The sequence below is a fragment of the Typha latifolia genome, chromosome 3 (assembly GCF_019914945.1).
Source record: "Typha latifolia isolate L0001 chromosome 3, TyphaL0001v2, whole genome shotgun sequence".
Classification (NCBI taxonomy): Eukaryota; Viridiplantae; Streptophyta; class Magnoliopsida; order Poales; family Typhaceae; genus Typha; species Typha latifolia.
In genome coordinates, this window is record NC_133088.1 from 12,767,173 (window position 1) to 12,789,971 (window position 22,799).

At 35.8% G+C, this 22,799-nt stretch overlaps 1 protein-coding gene across 1 annotated transcript in view; it reads left to right on the forward strand.

Annotated features, from left to right (window-relative positions):
- The window catches only part of LOC140784150 (uncharacterized), a 28,210-nt gene extending 5,426 nt beyond the window's left edge, over window positions 1-22,784 (forward strand). Inside the window, exons 5-13 of the mRNA XM_073131382.1 lie at window positions 1,763-1,835; window positions 4,359-4,436; window positions 5,088-5,245; window positions 10,698-10,866; window positions 13,419-13,881; window positions 14,102-14,485; window positions 16,415-16,618; window positions 19,434-19,567; window positions 22,290-22,784. Coding sequence (XP_072987483.1) covers window positions 1,763-1,835; window positions 4,359-4,436; window positions 5,088-5,245; window positions 10,698-10,866; window positions 13,419-13,881; window positions 14,102-14,485; window positions 16,415-16,618; window positions 19,434-19,567; window positions 22,290-22,470 — 1,844 coding nt within the window. The 3' untranslated portion in view covers window positions 22,471-22,784. The remainder of the gene's footprint in view (window positions 1-1,762; window positions 1,836-4,358; window positions 4,437-5,087; window positions 5,246-10,697; window positions 10,867-13,418; window positions 13,882-14,101; window positions 14,486-16,414; window positions 16,619-19,433; window positions 19,568-22,289) is intronic.
- Window positions 22,785-22,799: the final 15 nt, after the last annotated feature.

A 22,799-nucleotide genomic window follows, 5' to 3' on the forward strand; every position in this document is an offset into this window, starting at 1 on the left:
TGGTGCAATACATCATCGACACTGCTGACCTTATTCCCAATTCTCTTTTATCAACACTTAATCAGGTCTCATGCATTGCATGTATGTTAGGATCTAGTCCTGTAGATGCCCTATGGTTTATGTGCCTGAGACCTTTTGTTATGTTGTACTGAAAACAAATGAAAAATAATTTCTTTCTGCCTTGTTGTAATGATGATTGTACCAGATTATTCCTTGATGGACCAATAAGGTTAGAAAAGAGTCAATATTGTAAACACACATTCATTTTCGAATGACTAGATTGAACTGAGATAGCATGCAGAAATCACATAGCGATAAAGATTAAAGTACTGCTATCATTTTATAATTTTTATCACAATAGTTTTGGCAGTTTTGTCTATTCTCTTTCTTTTATAGCTGCAGGTGAAAAAGTTGTCAAAGAAATTTAATATTGGAAAAATTATAATGAAATAGAAAAAACATGTAAAATAATTTTTGCAATAACTTTCAGTTGATTGTTCAGGTTAATTTCACATAAAGTATCTGATTTATGTTGACTATTAATATATATAAACATTCTAGGAAGTGAGAAATGAGATGAAATTGCAATAATATGTTTTCTACACAATTAGTAATTTAGTATATGCACATTTTTGTGAAATTTAACAAGTGAGATGTGATAGGCCATGTATAATTCTTTATAGGTCGACCTATTTCATAGTTTTTCTTTTAGAAGGTGAAGGTTTTAACACAAAGGCCTTGTTTTGCACCTTGAGATCAATGATGGTTATGCCGAAGGCACATGCTATGTCGATCACCGGTTAACACATCGGCACACCACTGCGTGTCAGTCTATCTGCTCGAGTCGGCACGCACCCCGCTGGTCAACACAGCTCGGCATGGAGGTGTGCCACTGGCACATCTCTATGCCAAATGTCGTGTCACCATTAGCACGGCAAGTGTCGGTCGACATGGCCTTTTTGCTTGAGATACCTATAGTTATACTTGTGGGACGTTTTTGGAGGAGCCAACATGGCTTAATTGTCCTCCACTTAAAGGAAAGTAAGAAGATGAAAATTGAAAAGTATGTTGGAAACGTCAAAGCTCAAGAAGTTAGATGTCGTTCCACCATTGGCACGGCAAGTGCCGGTCAGCATAGCCTTTTTGCTTGAGATACCTATGGACTATAGTTATACTTGAGGAATGTTTCTGGAGGAGCCAACATGGCTTAATTGTCCTCCACTTAAAAGGAAAGTACGAAGTGAAAAATAAAAAATATGTTGGAAATGTCAAAGCTCAAGGAGTATCGGTTGAAAATCATAATCTGGATGAAGACCCAAAAAAACATGGTGGTTTCAGATCATTTGGTTCTGAAACTTCATATCTTTGTATGTAAAATAGTTGATTTTACTTCACCTAATTTCAAGGGTTAGATTAACTGTCAATTGCTACTCTTTGTAATCTTGTGTTTGCTTGAACACTTTTCATTATTGTGCTTTCCTTATTCTTTTAGGGGACCTGATTTCTTGTATATTTTTCTATTAGGTTGGATGTATAGAATCTTTATTTCATCTTCCTTTTTTGCTTGCCCAGTTATTTACTTTCAGTTCTGGTCTTAGGTCGAGTCTCTTGCTGCAAAGCATTATAAAAGATGCAAAAAAGACCACAACTCTTTGTTTTGATACATGGTCAAAGACATAATTTTCTAAATTCTATGCATGCTGTTGCTTGTGATATTCAAGAAATATCCTCTAGCTTACAAGTAGATACACATCTTCTGCAGATTTCATGAAACCTGATACGGAGACATATAATTGGGTTATACAAGCATATACTAGAGCCGAGTCCTATGACAGGTAATACCGTTAATTTTGCTTTCCTCTTGTTTGTTTTGCATCAAGTTTTGTTCCATAGACTAATAGTGCTGGTAAAATCCTACACTCAAAGCAATTGCTACAATATACTGTAAGTAGTTGATTGTTTCAAACTTTTAATCAATTGCTGCATTATTATTAAGATGGCAATTTTCAGCTGTGTGGTGATACTTCTCTCTTAAGTCCTATACATAATTTTTAAAAGCCTTCTTTTCTATTGCTTGCAGAAAGAATTTTGGGCTTATGCTTTTAGTCTTAAACCAAGCTTGAACTACGTTGAGTTTTTCAATATATTCACTTGGATTAGGTTGTGCTCCATTTAGAATGACTTGCTGTACTTCTTGGGAGTGCTGAAAATTTTAAAGTACTTGTATATGGTCAAAATATAGTTAGTGAGGATCTAAGTGCTTGAAATGTGATTACTGTGCAGCACAATCCTGTGCCAGTCGGTTGGTAGCAGTTGGGGGTTGGCAGCAATAATGGGAAAGTTTGTCGAATTAGTATCAGGAATAAGATGGGTTAAAGGGCTTGGATTAAAGTACGTAAGCCTCCACTCATGACCCAACAACTTTCTTAGGTTAATTTAAGATGCAGGTTGTGCAAAGGATTAGGCTTTTCTGACTGATTCAGACGTTTTATTAGGATACCATCATTCTCTCTACTGATCCTATATCTGTTGGTTCTTCTGCTTTGTCGCTACTCCCCTCCCTCCATCAATTCCTATTGGCCCTCTTTTCTCCAATCTTTCCTCTATCTGAGATGTACTAAGCGGTTTGGGCCATATCGCCATCATATCTTGTACTGACAAGAGATGACTATGCATCCATTGGCACATCTCATTCCAACGATCATGACACATCATCATGGCATGATCTTTAAAACCTTAGCATTTATTTTCATATGTAGCTAAAGTAGTTTCCTTCTCTTGTTGCACCGAGGCAGGTAAATTAATGTTTCCTCGAGTTCATGATAAGTTAAGACACAGCATGGATTTGCTATACCAAAGTATACTTCCTAAACATGGCAACTAGCATGGCTCAGCAGTCCCTTGTGCCAAGTAGGCATGACTGCAGTAAGATGTACACATCTAACTAACACAGGTTGGCCGATAATCATCATGGTCAACACCTTTATTAGTGAGTTAGTCCACATTGGTTTGTTGTGGGAGAAAGATGTTGATTCTCTCTTTTGAGCAATAGGGAACAGTGAACTCCACTTGTAATCTGCTCTACCCACTCACAAGCTTAGCATGGCTCACAACTAATTCTCTGGCAATTTAGACTGCTTTTCCTTAATCTCTTGCTTTCTTTCCACAATCATCTACCTTTGCTAGCTCTCTAGACCCTCAACTGAAGTCCTTGCTTCCTCTCTCACTCACCAGATCTCGGCCTCCATTTCCTACACGTTTGCTGCTTCCTTCCATGCTATGCACCTCTGTTTGTTGCTGTAGGCGGCTTAATTGCCACACTACCTCCTTTTGATGCACCACAAGCTTCTCTGCCCCACCTCGAGCTTTGCCACCACCTGTGATGACCGCAGTGAGTATAACTAATGCCAGACAGCTAGGGCAGCGAGCCCAAAGCAAAAGAAGCCAAAGAGTACATAAGATTAAAAAAAGAGGCAGCTGAGGGATTAGATAGCTTAAGTGCGAGAGGCAGATGGTGGGACTGATGCTTTTGTCAGCACAATAATTCTTACTTGATATTAGTACTAATTACCATAGCCAGATGTAAATGAAAATGATAAAATGAATGCATTTATCCGAGTGATCCACAAACGACGAAAATCCCTCTTTTGCCTGCCTCTATCTCGATGAGAGGAAACCAAAGCTCTCATTTTCTGTTGAGTAATTGTTCGAGTAAGTCTTGAGGGACAATACATATATATGTTTATGTGTTTCTGTGTGAATAGATATTGTTCAGCTACAAATTATTTAACACTTTCTAACCATTTAATGCATGCCATGATCCATAAAAACTAATACTAAGGTGGAGAGACGAAGTCTGTTCACTTTTCACCTCGGTATGAGTATTTGCGAATCCCGAGGCACATTCAACGGCAACAGCATTATAGCATTGTGCAAACTTCAAAGTTTTAGTGTGAAGTTTGTAGACTAGCCAATGTATATGTACTTGACCAATCAATAATATAACTTTCATTTCTGAGTTCTGATAAAGAGAGCAAATCTTATATTAAGGAACTGAATCACCATAGAATTCTCTGTTAAGTTCTCTATGTCTTTTGTTATATCCCTGATGTTATATCCAATGATTTCTTTCTTTCTTTATTCTTCACCCACTTTGCTGAATGATATCTCTTGATACCACTCAATCACTCATGAGATATTGTGCTCTATCTCTGATCCATCAAAACATTAAGCACCAAATCTATAGCAATTGTTAACAAGATTTCTTCGATTTATTCATCTTTAATCCTAATGCATGTAGCTCACAAGTTCCTACTGTTCCACTATTGACTTTGTTAATTTCTTCATTTGATCCATAGAATACAGGATGTGGCAGAATTACTTGGGATGATGGTTGAAGATCATAAACGCTTGCAACCTAATGTTAAGACTTACGCGTAAGTACATTCCTTGTGTTTTTGCTAATTTTATTTGAAAATGGTGATGAATCAATGACATTTCAGATAGCTTTGCTGTATGTGTGGCATAAAGTGGAGACTGAAATTAAACATTAGAACTGAAGGACAATCCTCCTTTTCATGCCTGTCTCTGCACACTACATCTCAGTTGTTTCAAATTTACCCCAATTTCTATGGATGCCATATTGCTCCTTTTTGAGGCATTTGTGGTTTTCCTACTAATGGCTGAATATTTTATTTTAAATGAAATTTCTTTTACTGTTTGGTTTCGTTATTAGGTTGGTACGGGAAGATTTACAAAATATGAAAATATGTTCATGAAGTATGGTCACTTTATAGTTCATACACTAGCCTGATTGTATCTCATGGATAACTGCTGCATTTTGGACTAGTATCTCAGTGGAGACTTATAATACATGTACTCTGAAATATAAAAATAAAGGTCAAATCTTTTTGTAGTGTCAATCTCTCTTTTAACATATCTTCTGATTTCAACTTGCATATTTACTTTTCAGGTTGTAGGTACCAAATTTCTCCTCTTTGTCCATTATTCAAGATCGTCTTTATGAGTGATTTAATACTGTGCTTTTAGATAATGATTTTTTCTTTTGATCTTCAACTTCTGGTCAGGTTGTTAGTGGAATGTTTTACAAAATATTGTGTCATTAAGGAAGCTATCCGTCATTTTCGAGCCCTTAGGAATATTCCTGGAGGGACAAAAGTTCTATATAATGAAGGGAACTTTGGCGATCCGCTTTCTCTTTATCTCCGAGCTTTATGCCGTGAAGGTATTGTTATTAACCATATGTCTAACTAAATTCGCCAAAGAATTATGAGAAAATGGATTATGAAATATTCTCAAGCAACATATTCCATGCATTTAGTACTCTATGAGTTTATCATGGATAAGAAATATTAACTATATAGAATGATGGTTTTATGCTCATGTTTGAATGATTTATTTAGATGGAAGTCTTGCAATGTTCCTTGCATTTTTTATGGTTATTGATTAATGAATATCTTCTTGTCCACTAGAAACATTGAAACACCCAAACCTTTTTATACACGTGTATATTGTGTGGGTAAGTCCCCACATGCGGTGCATCACGTGATCTGTCAGTAATAGATTTCCACAAGGCACATAGAAATATAAGTTCATACCATAAATAATCTCAAACAAATATGAGTCCGGCTACAAGTTCCACAGGCCACAATAAGCCTTCAAGATACACATCCAAAATGCAACTCTAATGTCCAAAATACAACGTCAATCATAACACCCTCGTAGGGGCTCAATACAACTAATAGAAATAGTCATAACTAGAATAAAAGGCAGCTACTCTTCGTTATCCGCACCTGCTTCCCTCAGCTCTGAAATGATGCCACCAAGAGGTGATGAGCACACAGCCCAGCGAGTAGAATCCATACAATCTAGAATAATGAAATCACAGGTGCATATCCAATGCATGCCTATAGTTGCTAGCAATAAAAATACGCTTATTTGAATGACTTACCATAAGTTACTAAATCAATGCAAGCAATAAAGTTTACACGTCACTATCCTGGAACATGCCAACTCTTAATCATATCAGGATAAGTCCACACAGGTATAAAGCCTGATACATTTATTCATACAAATCCTAATCATAGTATTTAAATGTTATGCTTAGAAGTAAAAGAGTAGTTTAGTCATTTCATGCTCACCAAGGCATTAATTATGTTTTATCATAGCTCAACGAGCCACTCACCACACAATATAGATATTCTCAAGAAAATCATCCATCATATAACCATCCATCATCTCATACATCGAGAAGGGATATATACACATTTAGCGGTAATGCCACCTAAATATGTATGGCGACACTGTATGTGACCGGTTGTTTGTAGGCATCAGACTAAGGACCTCGGTCGTGGGCCCATATCTCACTATCTCTAAATCATCACTGCCCTTAGCGGGAGAATCAGGAGCCCTCAGCTCATCAATGGACGACCTAACCTTGTGTCGTCGGGCACCGCTAGAGATATATCTCTGCCTCACAATCATGTTATTATCATCATAATCTAGTTCTGACTATGGAGTATAATTACCTGAATGCCACACAAGCTCTCGACCTTAGGTGTAGGCCACTAATAATATAGTCATATATGATACACTTTATGTTAATCTCGGGCTGAGCGAGTAGGGGCACTGCCTAGTCAGAACCTGACTACTAATGATAAGTGAAAGTGGTGCAGTGTATGTGACTGTACAAGTCATGTCATAGTCATCATGGTTGTTACATTCTATATTCACAACAGATATTTATGCAAAGATTTATCATACATGATACATGTAGATCATTGTTACACTAATGCATATGCTAACATTAACATTTTCATAACATCATGATGAGTAAACTATCAATAACTGCACATGTCAAGATATATTATGGTACACTAGATGCATGTATTAATACTAACATTTTCTACAGTGTCATGGAAGGTATAATAGCTGCAACTATATTATTTTAGACTTGTATAAACTCTACTTGCCTGGGGGGTCTCCACAGTACTCTAATTCTCCTCAGCTAACCGGCTCCTCCGGAATCCCAGAATCCTCCTCACGCAGTGTCGATCCTATTAATTCACGCAAGTAAAGCCATACGTAAAGTTAGCGAATTAATAGAATTAATTACCTTATTAGAGAATTTAGGTTTATGCATATATATAAGTCAAGAGTCTCCTAGGGTGAGTTCTATGTCATCCTAAAATTCACACTATTCAGGTGATAATAATTTATCTTTAGGGGAGTGGTTAGGCTAATTAATCAGGTGGAATAGAGAAATGAGGCTATAGGGTCAAAATGACCCCAAATGGGCCTAGGGGGTGTTGGGTTAGCTCGAGCCCAACCCAATAGGGTAAGGGAGGCCTTGGTGGGCTGCAGTCCAATTGCAGCCCACAAGGTTAGCTGTGGTGGGCTAGGGGTCTAACCACAACCCACCAAGGATTTGATTGGTGGACTGCAGTCCACCCAAATCTTTGATTTAGTGTACTGTAGTCCACTAAAAGCTTGGGTTGGTGGGTTGCAGCCTGCAGCCCACCAAAAATCAGGATTGGGCTTAGTGGGCTGCGGTCTGAACCGCAGCCTACCAAGAGATGAGTGGGGGTTAGTTTAACCCTCACCATCTCCTTCGAAGGAAGGAGATAGAGGGGGGAGAGGAAAGGGGCCCGGCGCTACCAGTGGCCCATGCCGCCGGCAGCCCGCCCTCGAGGTCGGGCGGCTGCGACCCTCACCGAAGAGGAGGATGACTAGTCGAAGCGAAGGGAAGGGGAAAGAGGAGGAGGAGGGCTTGGCTCGACGGCGGCGGGCATAACTCGAGCCGTGGTGGAGTCGTCGCCTGTCCTCCCCGCCTATGGGGGGGGATGGGGGTAGCTCGCCCTGCGGTGAGGTGCGCTCCATGGCCGACGGCCATGGAGGTCCCTCCTCCCAACGCTAAGGGCCAGAAGCCTGACTAGAGAGCCCCTCCCTTCCACAGGAGCTCTCGGACCGGCGGCTAGACGCAAAGTCGTCGGCTGCCGGGGATTCCGATGACGGTGAAGGGGAGGGGTTAATCTACTAAATTACGGGGGGTTAGGGGCTTACCATGGGTTCGTGCGCTTGGCTTTGTCGGCTCCGGGGCTTCGTCGGCTCTAGCGTCAGCAACCCGAGAGAGAGGAGAATGAGAAAGATATAGCGGGGTGGAGGGAGTAAAAGGGGTGGGGAGCGTCAGTGGCGTGCATGGCAGGGGAAGAAGAAGAAAAAAAGGAAAGGACGGGGTGGCAGGGCTGTGACACACGCGCTTAGCGCGTGCGTCGGGTTTTTTTATATATTAATTTTAGGGTGTTACAAACATCCTACTTGCACTTTGTATTTTTCATTATACTTTTAAGTCATCCTTCTAAAGCGTCTTTGTCAAAATATAGTTATTAAGATTTTGTGACTTTGCTTGTTTCGAAAGTAGTAGGAGTATTTCATGTTCCGTTGTGGGAACTGCAGAGGGAAGCAATTACTAAGTTCTCTCACATATAAACCTAGAAAAATAAAATTTATGGCCATATTTAATGGTCAATTTCAATTGTCTCACAGTATCCGACAAAATTCAAGCCAATCAAATTGATATGAAGGTAGCTACTAACTAATGCCTCTGGAGGCATCTCATCATTCAACATTCAAAACATGGATGGCCGCGCCGGTCCGACACGGCAGTTTGTCGGTCAATATGCCATGTGGAGCCTTTTTCTTTTATTTTATTTTTCTATTTTTATCAATCATTATCAAATAAACTGATCAATTGACTATTAGATAAAATTGATGATGATGAGACTAAAATTGATAATGATGATGGTGATGATGACGTGACTAAGTCTGGTGACAGTAATGATGGAGATGAGATATGCATCCCTGTTATACATTCTTATTAGAGAGATATTATTTTTATAGAAAACTTGAGTCTTTGTAGGTAGTAGGACATTAGGAGAGGTGTACCTACAGAAATTTTCATCATTATTACTATCATATCAATCATACTCACAAGAGCCACAACACTCTTATTATACTTTATATCTATAATCTGCATTGTTTATGGTGTTCCTATTTGGTGTTGGTCATTTTCATATATGTTTAATATTTAGATTATATTATAAGAAAATTGTAAAATTCTTATTTGTATGAATACTATGTGAGATATTAGAACGAGTAATACGATTAGTGGATGAGTTTTAAAGAATATCGATAGTATTTAATGCAACATTCTCGTATTATTCTTGTGCCAGCAAATGAAGTTTTTGGTCATCTTCATCATTTTACGTTCAACTAGATATTAGTTTTAATTATTGAACTATTATCAATTAATATTATGTGTTCAATTTTATTATGGAGTGTTCAATTATTAATATTAGTTTTAATGAATGTATTCAATCATATTATGTGTTGAATAATAATTATATTTAACTATTATTATTTTAAATAAAATAGATCATTTACAAAAATAATTTAAAGATAAAACACTATAATGTAGATTTTAATACATATATTTAAACCAAAAATTAAAGATTGATATACTGAAGATTAAAAAATATCTCTAAATATCTTAAAAAATTTATTAAAAATATTATAAATGCGTATCAGTGGCACGTAAAGGTGTGCCGATAGTTGCACTGCCATCGTTGATTCAAAATAGCAATAATTAGGAGAAACTAGATTGTTGGACTATTATTTCCAGAATAGAATTCTTTCTTAGTAGATTTCCCCCTCCGTTTGTAGTCCACTTCGTTCCTCAATGCATCTGAAGTCCTATGAGTGGATAGGAGTAAAAGTTTATTTATATTTGATTGGTACTGAACACTGCAAAAAGAAGAATGCTACAATAGTGAAATCATTTTCAATTTGCCCCAAAATGGTCTAGTAAGTAGTAAATGGAGGCATTTGCACAAAAAACATTTTAGTTTTCCAAATACGAAAAATAGGCCATTGTGCACATCTCATGTGTAAGTTGTGCATATTTTATTATAAAAAGATGTGTATTTAGCATAAAAAATAAACGTATTCAGTTTTAAGAGTCCAATCTTATAATAACCAAAACCTAAGGATTTTTTTTTCTACAAATAGCTCGTAGTAGGTGAGATCCTAGAGGGACTCAACACTATGAAAGCTATTATGCACAAATGCAAAGACAAATTGTAGGTTATCAGACAATATGTAGATGGCAAGAGTGGTATTAATTGGTATTTTGGCATTCCCTGTTGGTTGATTTTTTCTAAATCAGTAATATAGTTTGTTCCGCATATTTCCTGCTTTATTTATCATACAAGAATTTCCAGTGATAATTTTGGGCTTCTTGTTTCTATGATTCCGTCAATTCCAGAATTTCTTTTCTATATAAATCAAGAGATAACTATTTGTCGCATGTAAGCTATTATTTGGGCAGATTTATTTGATTAATCTTTCTAAAAGATTGTATCTTCAGCTCCTTAATATATGTAATTCACCTATTCAGGTTCCTGCGGAATAACTGTAACCATGCTGGCTTTTAAAACTTTTTCCCTTATTTATGTTGTAACTGCAATATTGTACTTAAGGATACTGAGTGCAGTCTGCAGTGTTGTTTTCTTCCATGTAATTTTCATTACATTTGTTGTAGTTCTTATCCTCTAATGTTAATGGTTCTTCTGTTTTTGTGAATTTAGTACTTCCCTGAATGGATATTTTTTTCCAATCAGGAAGAGCTGTTGAGTTGCTTGAAGCTTTGGAAGCAATGGCTGAAGATAATCAATGTATTGCGCCAAGAGCCATGATCTTTAGCAGAAAATATCGTACATTAGTGAGTTCATGGATAGAACCCTTACAAGAGGAAGCTGATGTTGGTTTCGAAATAGATTATGTTGCAAGGTATGCCTATTAAGTATTAACTTAGACTAATTATCTCTTGGAGGTTGAATTTCTGCTTCTTTTGTTGATTTGTTCATTGCTGCCTTTTAGCTATCACTTGTATGAAATATGAATATTTCTACAGTTCTACTTCTATGCTCCTGGATGATCTATGGTTATGTTTGTGGTTTTATTTTTTTGTTTTTCCTAATATCTATGTTCCAATGGCTGTCTGGAATAGATAAAAGTTTAAAGTCCCGTTCATTTTATTAGAATTTCATTACGTTCTTTTTGGCCATTGTGTTTTGAATTTTTGATGCTTAAGACTGCACTAATGCTGAACCCTTTATTAGATAAAAAACTTAATCACCCTTGAGTTTCTGTGTTGACTAACAGAATATAAATAATTCTCCTGTGTATCTTTTCATCCTTTTTTTAAAGAATTTCCTTATCTTTTCTCTGGGACTCTGGAACATGCATATGTTAGATATCCTGTCTTTTGTCCAACAAGCATGTCAGACTTAATAGAGCATCTACAAATGTCGCTTCCATGAGTTATGGACAGAGAGGTACTATTTCAGCAATGGTGTGTTATTGGACTTAAAGGTAGCCAGACAGCCGTGATTAGAGGTGGTTGAATGGCTGGGATATCCTGATTGAAGAGCTGAGGATCATTCAGTGAATGTTGTGAGCTGTTTTGGAGAAACTGTGATAGAGGTATAAATCTAGTTATTACTAAGTATTTCGGCCTATAGGGAAGTTAATTTTAGCACCTAGCAAAACAGTTTCTAAAAGTGAAATCTTCCCATCTTAAGAATGTCTTTCATTCTGTCTGGGATATATAGTTATGCAACAATTTAGGCAAGGCCGACTGCCTAACCACTTATGCTAGTATGATACAGTATGTAATAATGCTACTAGGTGGAAGATATACAAGTGTGGTATATGTAAAATATGAAATAGTCCTTGTCTCACATTGTTCTCTTCTCATAGTTGCTATTTCATTAATTCCTCTAAAAACTTAAGCTATTCAATAACAAACCAACATAATATATCACGTCTTTAACACGGCCCCTAACGTGTGGCCCATAGCCCACCACACCATTAGAATAGAAACTTGAAAATAAGGAATAAAGACAGGCTGACAAGTTTTGTATAATATCTAGAAAATTCGGTTTTAATACTATGTTAGATAACCGGTTGACCCAAAAACTGAAGCTGTTAAAAAATAGTTGTTTTTATCTTTTATATTCTTACACTTCCCTTACTTCTAAGCTTAGGATATTTTAAAAGACCCAAGAAGTGGACTTGACTTAAATGAGTGGATGTTTTTGTATTTAATTGACAAGGCAAGTCTGGTGGGATTTGAACTCAGAAACTCTTCCTCGTGTTAACTCACCAGGCTCTAAAAGCTTATACTGTTAGGTAACGAACTAACAATGCATATCATGCCTTTAAGAATAATTATTGCAAAAGCACAATTTCACCGAAAGGGAGATTTTTCCGACCTTGTCTATATGTCATTCATGTAAATCTTTTGAAACAAATGAATACTATTGAATGTTATCCTGGTTATATTCCACCTATTGTCCCAAACACTAGAAAATTACTTCTTATTGAGAATGCTAAGCTAAGATATTGATGGGTATTTGTCTTTTTGAAACTCTTATCTGTCATGGGTGCCCAAAATATTTCACTCTTATTACTTATCCTTCTCATGTGATTAGTGTTTCATAATACACTACTACCCTATGCTAGCTCTCTAGTTTTTCAATCTGCCTTGCTTTTTGAAGATAGATATATCAATGGATCTGCTTTTAACATTGAATGTCTTATTTAAGCTTCAACGATTCAACCTTCATTTCACACTTTATTTTACCATCTTCAATTGTTTCATTATTTCCTTCGTGTTTTTTTTAAGTCTTGGACTGACGTATATTATTCAACTCTGTTTATGCCATTGATTTCCTGCTTTCAATATGTTAAATTGGAATATTTTATTATTATTTTCTTTGCCTTTTTATGGATGTCCTTTTCTAAATCTTCCTCCCATTGGGCTTCATTGAATACCAACATCATTTCTAGTAGTCTAGGACATTTTCTTCGTGTGTACTGGCTGGGGATGGTGACTGATGCAATTATATGGTGGTCCAGTTCACAGCCATATCACTGAAGTTAGCAGGACTTACAGACAAGTTTTGGTTGCTCAGTAAAATCAAAGATACATATGAAACTAAGAAGTAAAAGAAGCACTTCAGCCCTAGTCAAGAGGGGACAGCAGAACTTTTCAGTTTGTTTTGTGTAGGTTCTCCTGAGTGGAGGACAACAATAAGTATCCAACTGGGGTAGTGGGCCAGTGACTGGACTTCCTAACCAATCCAAAGTCAATATCTAGCAAAACGTTCCTTAAAGAACCTGCACATTAGTCAAGATATTTTTTTGACCATTAGCGCAGTGGTGCAGTGAAAGAATAATCTCATGATAAATCTACTATAATATTGTTATGTTCAGTCCTTCCTCTAACAATCTTTTGCTCACACTGGTATGTTTTTACATAAGTGCCCATTATATAGGTATATAGCAGAAGGAGGTCTTACAGGAGAACGCAAGAGGTGGGTGCCACATAGGGGGAAAACCCCTTTGGATCCAGATGCTGTTGGGTTTGCTTATTCAAATCCAATAGAAACTTCTTTCAAACAGCGCTGTTTAGAGGAATGGAAGATCTACCATCGGAAACTCCTGAAAACTTTGCGGAATGAAGGGCCTGCAATTTTAGGTGATGTCTCAGAAACTGATGTCCTTAGAGTGGAGGAGAGATTGCGAAAAATTATTAAAGGGCCAGACCAGAATGCCTTGAAACCAAAAGCTGCTAGTAAAATGATAGTCTCGGAGTTAAAAGAAGAGCTTGATGCACAAGGCTTGCCTACAGATGGAACCAGACAAGTACTCTACCAACGAGTACAAAAAGCCAGAAGAATAAACCGTTCACGCGGCCGACCACTTTGGGTTCCTCCAGTGGAAGAGGAAGAAGAAGAGGTATACATTGACTGCAAATCTGTATGCTCCTGATTTCTGAGTGCAAATCTATATACATTTTCTGCAAATATGCAAATCTGCAAATCTGTATGCTTCTAGTACTCCTTTTTTTTATTGTTGTCTTAGATTTCTTAATTTGTATGACTCCTATATATAGCAATATTTGCAGGTTTGTTAGTCAGATCTAGATAAAACGTTTCCTTTGCTATTCTCTTCCTAGGTTGACGAAGAGTTAGATGAACTAGTATCAAGAATTAAGCTAGAAGATGGAAATACAGAGTTCTGGAAACGGCGTTTTCTGGGTGAAAGCTTATATGAAGTCCATGAAGAGGATATTGACACAGAAGATCCAGATCTTCCTGATATGCTGGATGATGTTGATTCTGTGGAAGATGCGGCAAAAGAAGCAGAGGAAGATGAGGTAGATGAGGAGGAGGAAGTTGTTGAACAAACAGAAAGTCAAAGTGGCGATATTAATAAGGAAAAAGAAGTTGAGAGAGCCAAGCCTCTTCAAATGATTGGAGTTCAACTATTGAAAGATTCGGAAGAAACAGCTACTTCTTCACGAAAATCGCGAAGAAAGGTGTCCCGAGCATCTATTGAGGTCTGTACTTACACAGTCAAAGTTTATTGAGTTGCATCTTAGTGATTTAACTTTTATACCTGATGTCCTAACATAATTTTTGTCTATAATGACTATACTTTCTATGGAAGACTTTTTGTACTCCTGATATTTTTGTTTTCTCATGTAATCTATAATCAGTTTTCTTTGTGATGAATGACTTTTTGTGGATGAAAGGGTTATTGCAATACTCATAAAATTTTGCTATATGGCAATGCAGAGGCAGAGAAATTTCATCTGATTTTCTTCTCAAATTTAATAGCAAGTAGCCAATTACTACTGATTTCTAGTACTTGGTTACATTTGCTGTAGGTAAAAAGCTTTTCTGCTGATATTGTCTCCCATGTGGCAAGCCTACTACCTTGTAGATTGGTTGCTTCAATCCTTCAAGCATGCATGTATGTGCATGCATTATATCAATCTGTTCACATCAATGATGGCCCTGCCGGCGCAATACCAGCATGTGGCACGAGGGGTGCCACACGGTATCCTTTCTTCTTGTGCGGAGAGTGTCATCGCTGTCGCTGTCACGTACCTCTCCACGGAAGAGAGTGTCTTTGCGAAACCGTCGTCTTTTCATCATCGTGCCTCCATCGTTTATGTGCCCTAGGTGAGAATGAAGAAGACGATGGCAAGGTTGTAATGAAAAGGATCCATAAACGGATCTAACTTAAGTAGCGGATGCCAATGTCTTCTTCATTGTCACCTAGTGCATGCGAAAGATGGAGAGGCACGATGACGAGCATGGCAACGAGGGCGACGGTGATGTCATGGTGGGAGTCTCCCTCTCCCTCTCTTGCATGGGGCTGGCCATGGCCATCATTGGTTCACATATTTATTAGTTATGTAAAATGATATATGTATGCCTATCAGTCTATGTATCACTAATGAAAGGACACATGCATGTGCATGGAGAACGAAAAAAACCCAATAAATATACAAGTTATTTTAAATCATGAGAAGAATATTTTACAGATACAAGTCATCTTTTGTATTCTTATACCCAATTTTATTACCTTTAAGAAAGTATTTGGCTTAGAAAGTTCTGTTAGAATTTGGAAAAGCAAAATTTGCTTGGTCTAACTTTTACTTTATTATGTCTACTTTTACAGGATAATGTGCTTTGAAAAATGGAATTTGATGTAGTAATTGATATTTGATACTATAAAAAATAATAGTCTGCCCAATTGATCAGCTTTTCTTATTGAAGAAAGAAATTTTAAGTTCGCCTATGAAAACAAGTCTGAAGCCATCATCGGTAGTGGAATAAAGAAGATTTTCAGAATACGTGAACTCCGCTTAACTAGAACAACGGATACATAAAACGGGAAGTTCATTTCGGCTCCAGAATGAAAAGAAGGATCCATCACAGTTGTTATTTGACCAAGTTAGCATGGGAAGTGGCAATAATAGTAGACTAGTAGTCTTTGATTTCTTTGAAAAATGAGATTCTGCCTTGGACCATCAGAGAATTGTTTAGTGTGCTGTACAGTAGCAATCTCTTTGCTAAATCTGTCACCTTAATGTATAGCACATTGTGATTGATTCAACATATCTGACTGCATGCATTACATAATTTATAGTCCTTGTGAATAATTATGTTAAAAGCTTGATTTTGCTTTTCTTGACCACTGAGTGCATAAACAGCTGAAGGGATGGGTATTATGTATTGGAACTATTGGTGAGTTTTTAGTTAGCTACTTTTGATGGTTAGCATCTTGCGGACAATCTCCAATATATTGCATCCATTTACTTGTTTCTACCAATTTGGTGTTTGTCAGAAGAAACATTTTGTTTCAACTTTTTTCTTGTAATCAGCTGGTATATCTTTCATGCACTTATTTAAAGTCAATAGGGAGGCTAAGCTCTCATGTTGATGCATAGATATTTGAAAGAATGTTGTTTGTGTAGGATGATGCTAATGAAGATTGGTTTCCAGAGGATGTACATGATGCATTTAAAGTCATGAGGGAGAGAAAGGTTTTTGATGTATCAGATATGTTTACAATTGCGGATGCATGGGGTTGGACCTGGGAGAGTGACTTGCAAAACAGAATGCCTCGCAGATGGTCACAAGAATGGGAAGTTGAGTTGGCAATCAAAATCATGCAGAAGGTATGTTCTTTTATCAGTGTTTGGTTGGAGAAAATCGACTTTTGCTACTTATTTCTTGCCTATGTTGATTAATAACAAAAAAATTTATTTAATTACATATTCATGGATGTCTTGGTAAAGTAATTTCCTTTACTATATGGTGTCAAGTTGCCAACTTCTTAACTAAAGTTATTTGGCATTATGTAGGTTCCATGATGACAAGCCAAGTTTTGTAGTTTCTATTTTTCCTGGGTTTATAAAGAAGCTGATTAAGCATACATTTTGCAAATAGAAATCTATTAATATATGATTACTGATTCATTCTCTTAGTACTGTTTTGATGGCATGTTCGAAACAAGATATTCTTGATTTATCACTGCTAACTCTTTTTGTGCCAAATTAACATTCACCAGTCCCGTATGGAGTTGAACTCTGACAACAGTTGGCTGAAGGAAAGTGGATTTTTGCCATCATTTTCATGTCCAATGAAGAAACTGTATATAGTGCATGGAATACATGAAGCTGTTGGTTACATACTTACATGGACATTAGTAAATATGTAAATGTGAAATATGCCAATTTGATATTGGGATGGATAGTTGAAATAGTTTCTCAAAATATTTGTATAAGGCTGTGAGCAATCTGAGATAATGAAAGACATCAAGATGTGAAAATTGAATTGATTGATGTAACACAAGAAACCTAATAACCATACGTTTTTTTTACTTGGCAGACATATTAATAAAGAAAAAAAATGTAAACTAATATTTAGATCTGCTAGTGATATAGATGATAAATATGGGTTTATGACATATAAGGAATTTTAACTACATAGTTAAGAGGCTATTTCAATGATTTGAATCTGGCAACCTTAGTGTTCGGTAGCAACAAGGTTCCTAGTTTCGGCTCATCCCTTGAAATGAGTCTATTAATTGGTTTGAGGTATCTATTGTATCGGTCAATATTTGATTCGGATCAAGCGAGTTTTGGCCAAAACGAACCAAAACCGAGAGAGAAAGGAAGAGAGAGAGAGAGAGAGAAAGATAGATAGATAGAGAGAGAGAGAGCTTGTCAGGGAGCAAAAAAAAGTAGAAGGAAAAAATGCACTCCCGAGGTCATCGAAGGTCGACGGAATCGAATTTGCGTCAAAGTTCACTGTATGTTGATGGAGGTTGAATCTATGCTGAGAAGCATCGATTTGTTTAGAGCATCTCCATGGAGGGCTCTATATTTGAAGCCCAAAGGCTCTAAATATAGAGCCAAGAGCCCGGTGCACTCCAATGCACTAGGCTTTATATTTATTACTTAATAAATATAAAAAATTTATATTTATATTATATATTTTAAGTCATTTACTAGGTCTTCTTAATGTTATCATTTTTTAATAAAAATATATCGTTAGAAAACTCTTATCGAGATTTTTAAAATAAGACTAATATTCAAAAGTTTTAGAAGTAATTTTAAATTACTACTTAAGTTAAATGCATCAAAATTATATTACACGAAATAAATATCAAAATAAACATTACATGTCATTATGAAAAGTATCAAAATTATATTACACAAAATAAGCAGAAATTAACATGAAATAATAGAAACAATAAGTATTTAATAGTTTGGTATGTCATCTCCGTAGCCATCTCTTTCTTCATGTTTGATAGTCTGTTATTTCATGTTTGATTATTTTAATATTTTAGTGTTTACATTGGAAAATAATTTGGAGTCATTGTCCGAATAATTTTAGAACACTCCAATTTTAAATAATAAATAAGAAAAAAATATTTATTATATAATTTAAAAAATAAAAAATTTAAGATAACTCAAAAATAATTTAATTACTACTCATTTTAAGGTCTCGATGAGAGGTATTATTTTTGTTAAAAACCTATTAGTAAAACTAATTATATACTCCGTTTAACTAACTAGATTATTTAATAAATGATATAGACGAAATTAAAATTGTTGGATTAAACTTTTATATGGCAAAATTGGAATTTTAAAAAGTTAAATAGCTATTTGGAGTTAGCTCTAAACAACTGGAGTCCCATTAGAGCACAATTGAGCTCCAAATTTGGTAATTTGGAGCCCGGTTGGAATTGCTCTTAGGAGAGGGAGGGTGAGTGGGAGTAGGAGGAGTAGGAGGAGAGTGACAAAGATGGGAAGAGGCACTATGTGGTCAATATGTATTGTTTTTTTCAAGTGACTGATATCAATCCTGATCCCGATACTTGGAACCTTGGATAGCAAGCCTTGATTGCCACATTATAAATCCTAACACATAATTATAAAGTCCTTAAGTTTTAGGTTCCTATAGTTAAAACATTGTAAATCAACTAGCACCACCAAGACATCTCCAATTTTAACTAAAAGGTGACAACACAAGCATAGTTTTGACCAAATGCTTTGATCCACATTTTTTTTTTCTGCAGAAGATATTCAGAATAACAGTATTAGGATCCATGGAATAAAATAGATTGTTTGTGTTGATACTCATTCTTAATATAATCCAGCATCACTCATTGTTTCTCTCAATTCATGCTTTTGTGTTTCTATAACATTTAAATATGAAGAGGATTATATCAACTTGTGGAACTTGTCCATACATTTATTCAAGTTGTCAGGACTGATCATTAAAGATTTATAATTGCCTCATTGTAGTTGATCTGTAAGCCTCATTGTAGTTGATCTGTAAAAGAAATTACTTTTTCTTAATTACTAGTCCTGGATTCAGCAGAAAGCTTTTCTAGTCTAGATGTTTCACCATGCTTTTCTGCAAATGAAAGTTTCTGATTTTGCAGTTACAGTATTTGAATAGCAGTACTTGGTCATATTTCAGGTTGTAGAATTAGGTGGAACTCCAACAATTGGAGATTGTGCCATGGTACTGCGTGCTGCTATAAGAGCTCCTCTTCCATCCGCTTTTCTTACAATATTGCAGGCAACACATAGCCTTGGTTATGTTTTTGGAAGGTAAACTGAAATTTCTCGTTTCTTGGTGGGCTAGGGTGACATTTAATATGGTGAATCTTGCTAGATGCTTTTGGATGCAATTGAGTTTAAAGGATTGTCGCACCAGCTTGGGATGCCTCTGCATGCTGTGGCATGCATTGACATGCCTCTAATATATTTTTAGGGTTTTTATACATGTTTTTAGTTTGAATATACATAAAACTTACATTAGAGTCTTTATCCTTAAATAATATTGTAAATAACATTTTATTAAAGATAAAGCAATATTCAAGTAGAAATATGAGGTAACACATAATATGATTGAATACATATATGAATTGATTATAGTTTAATAATTAAAACGAAATTAGTTGAACTTAGTTTATTCTAACATGTTCCTATATCAATTTTGACCCAATTTGTTGACAATATTGACTTTTGTTTTTTGAAATTTGGGAAAATAGGGGGAAATATAATCATGCTAGAATTTTAGCTAAAATTATAAAATTTTAGTTCAAATCAACTCATATAGAGTTAATCGAATATATTTCTATATCAATTTTGACCCAATTTGAATGAATTTGGCATATTAAATTTTAGATTTTTCTAAAATTTGGGGGAAAATTTTGGGGCAATTAGATTTTCTTTGATTCCTACATTTTAAAAGTATTTTTTATAGATCTAGCATCAAAATATTAGATTTATATAGAAAGACTCTTTTCAAATAATTGATCTAGCAAAATTGAGCTATATCTATCATTTATGTATCCCAAATTAGTTTTTAAAGTACAAAAAAAAAGAAAAAGAAAAAAGAATCTATGCTGATCGACATGGGTCAGCACAAGGCCGTGCTAGTTTGACATGGGTTGGCAAACCCCGGCATGGAGTTGCGCCATTGGCACAACCTCTGCTGGGTGTTGATACTCCATTAGCACGAAAAGTGCCGATCAGCACAAGGCATGCAGGTAGATATAGCCATCCTTGATTTAAGTAAGTGAAAAATCATCATATTCATTGTTTTAGTTCCATTCCTTTTAGACATGAGCGTCAAGTTATTTGTTTGACGGTAATTCCTTTTGTTTTTCTCTTCTTTTTGTTCTTTCAATTCTGCTGTATTTTGGGTAAAGAACCTAGAGAAGTTTCTGTCCTACTTGTCATGATGGCTCTATGAAGATTGATAGATGAGAATTTATTGAATTGAAAGTGTTTCTTAGCATCAGTTGAACCCTTGTAATATAGTATACAATCTTACTATCTTTTTATTTTTATAAATGTGCCTCAGATAAGAACTACGCACAACATAATTTGAATGTGTGAAAATCACAATACTTTGTGAATTTGCTGCTGAAAGATCCTGCCCTTTGTCCCCCTCCTTTCCCCTCCTTCCGACCTGATAAAGATATTTCTACTTACTATTCTTTGGAATTTAGATATCTATAATTGCAACCCATTTGTGGTAACTTCTTTGTTTGTTGTATATAACATTAAGATTAGTTCACAAGAACTGTTGTGCCTCATGTCATGACCAAATATAAGACAATATCTTCCAGAATATTCTGTAATTAACCAGAATTATTGTTGTTGTTTAGTGCACAGACATACCGCTACATGCCTTCTCTTGATGTATCTTTTTCCCAAGACTTAGCACATCGCTAGAGGGTTTAAGTCAGTTCTTACCCAATTTCTAATTCTTCCATAAAGCCTTCTCTAATTTGATATATGCTCTAGTAAAACCATAATGTAGGGAAAAAGACTTAGATGTTGACAGTTGAGTAAATGATATGAATACTTTGGTTACACTGACTTTTGGACAGGCATGAATTAGTATATTTCTTCATAGTTGTATATCAATTGTGTGTTTTCCTACTTTTCCAGAATTTGTTGTGTAATCATGTCCTTATTCATATTTATATTTACATCTTGTTTCCAGATTCCAAGTCCATCTTTTAAATGCACTAGATAAACCATTTAGTTCTAGTGCATATTCTCATAAACATCAGATGGCTGTATTTGTATGCCCATGATTCCATGTAGAAGACACATTGCAGCACTTTAATCATTGTACCACAATAATAATAATTTGTCCATTAGATTTTCAATACATAATGAGCTTAATAAGTAATTATAGTGGGAGGAATAGTCATATTAGTGTGAGAATTGATAACCTAAAGTGAGTATGACAACTTCAAAATAACTACACCTTGGCTGCTCTAGAGAGTTTTAACATTTCCTTGATATTTTAGCTGATCGTTTACTGAGTTTTCTGCTTTATTAATGTAGCTTTTTTAGCCACTTAGTTTGGTCATCAGATAATGAGTAGTCCTGCAGCTTTACCATAGCAATAACCTTGACCCAACTGTTTGGCCCAGAGCATGAACATTTCTAATTCTGGGACATGGTTATGCATGATATTGTCATCACTGCTTTTCTGCGGCTTGAGATTATATTGATAAGACAATGGAACAACCTTGGTTACCATATAAAGAGATGCGAATCAAAGTATATTTTAACAACTATATGGATGATATATTTGTATTAAGATTATGCATAATCTGTGCTCTTTATATTTTATCAGGTGCTAAGCTATAACGTGTTATACATGGTTTTGGCAGCAGTTTTAACACTACATAATTGGCGTCATAGTTTTATTTGCTCAATAAATGATATACTTTCTAGCGTCATGTTCATGATATGATTTCCATGACTAAATATCCTTTTTCGTTATTGTATACGATGGATTCAGCCCATTATATGATGAAGTCATCCTGCTGTGCCTCGATCTTGGAGAAGTTGATGCAGCCATTGCAATAGTTGCAGATATGGAGACCACAGGAATCAAGGTTCCAGACCAGACTCTAGACAAGGTGCTTTCCACTAGACAAAATGTTGATTCTATGACAGAGGAGTTACCTATTCAGGAGTAGTTCTTGTGGAATTCTTTGCAGACCTTCTTAAATGAGATCAGAGCATGTCTGTTCTCTTGACCTGAAGATCAAGTACAGTCGCGTCATTTTGGTAGCTTAGATAGAAACTGAGGGACTGACTTGATTAGAATGAAATGATTGTTCCATGTGTAGTCAGTCATGTGTATAAACGGACCCCACAACTTTTTCTTCTTTTTTCTTCAGTTTAGATGATGACTTCTTTTTTTCTTTCCCCCTTCTTTTTTTCTTTTTCGAATGACAACGCACACTGTCTTTCTTTCTGGGATCAAGATAAAGATTTTTTTTATCATAAAGTAAGATAATGTCTT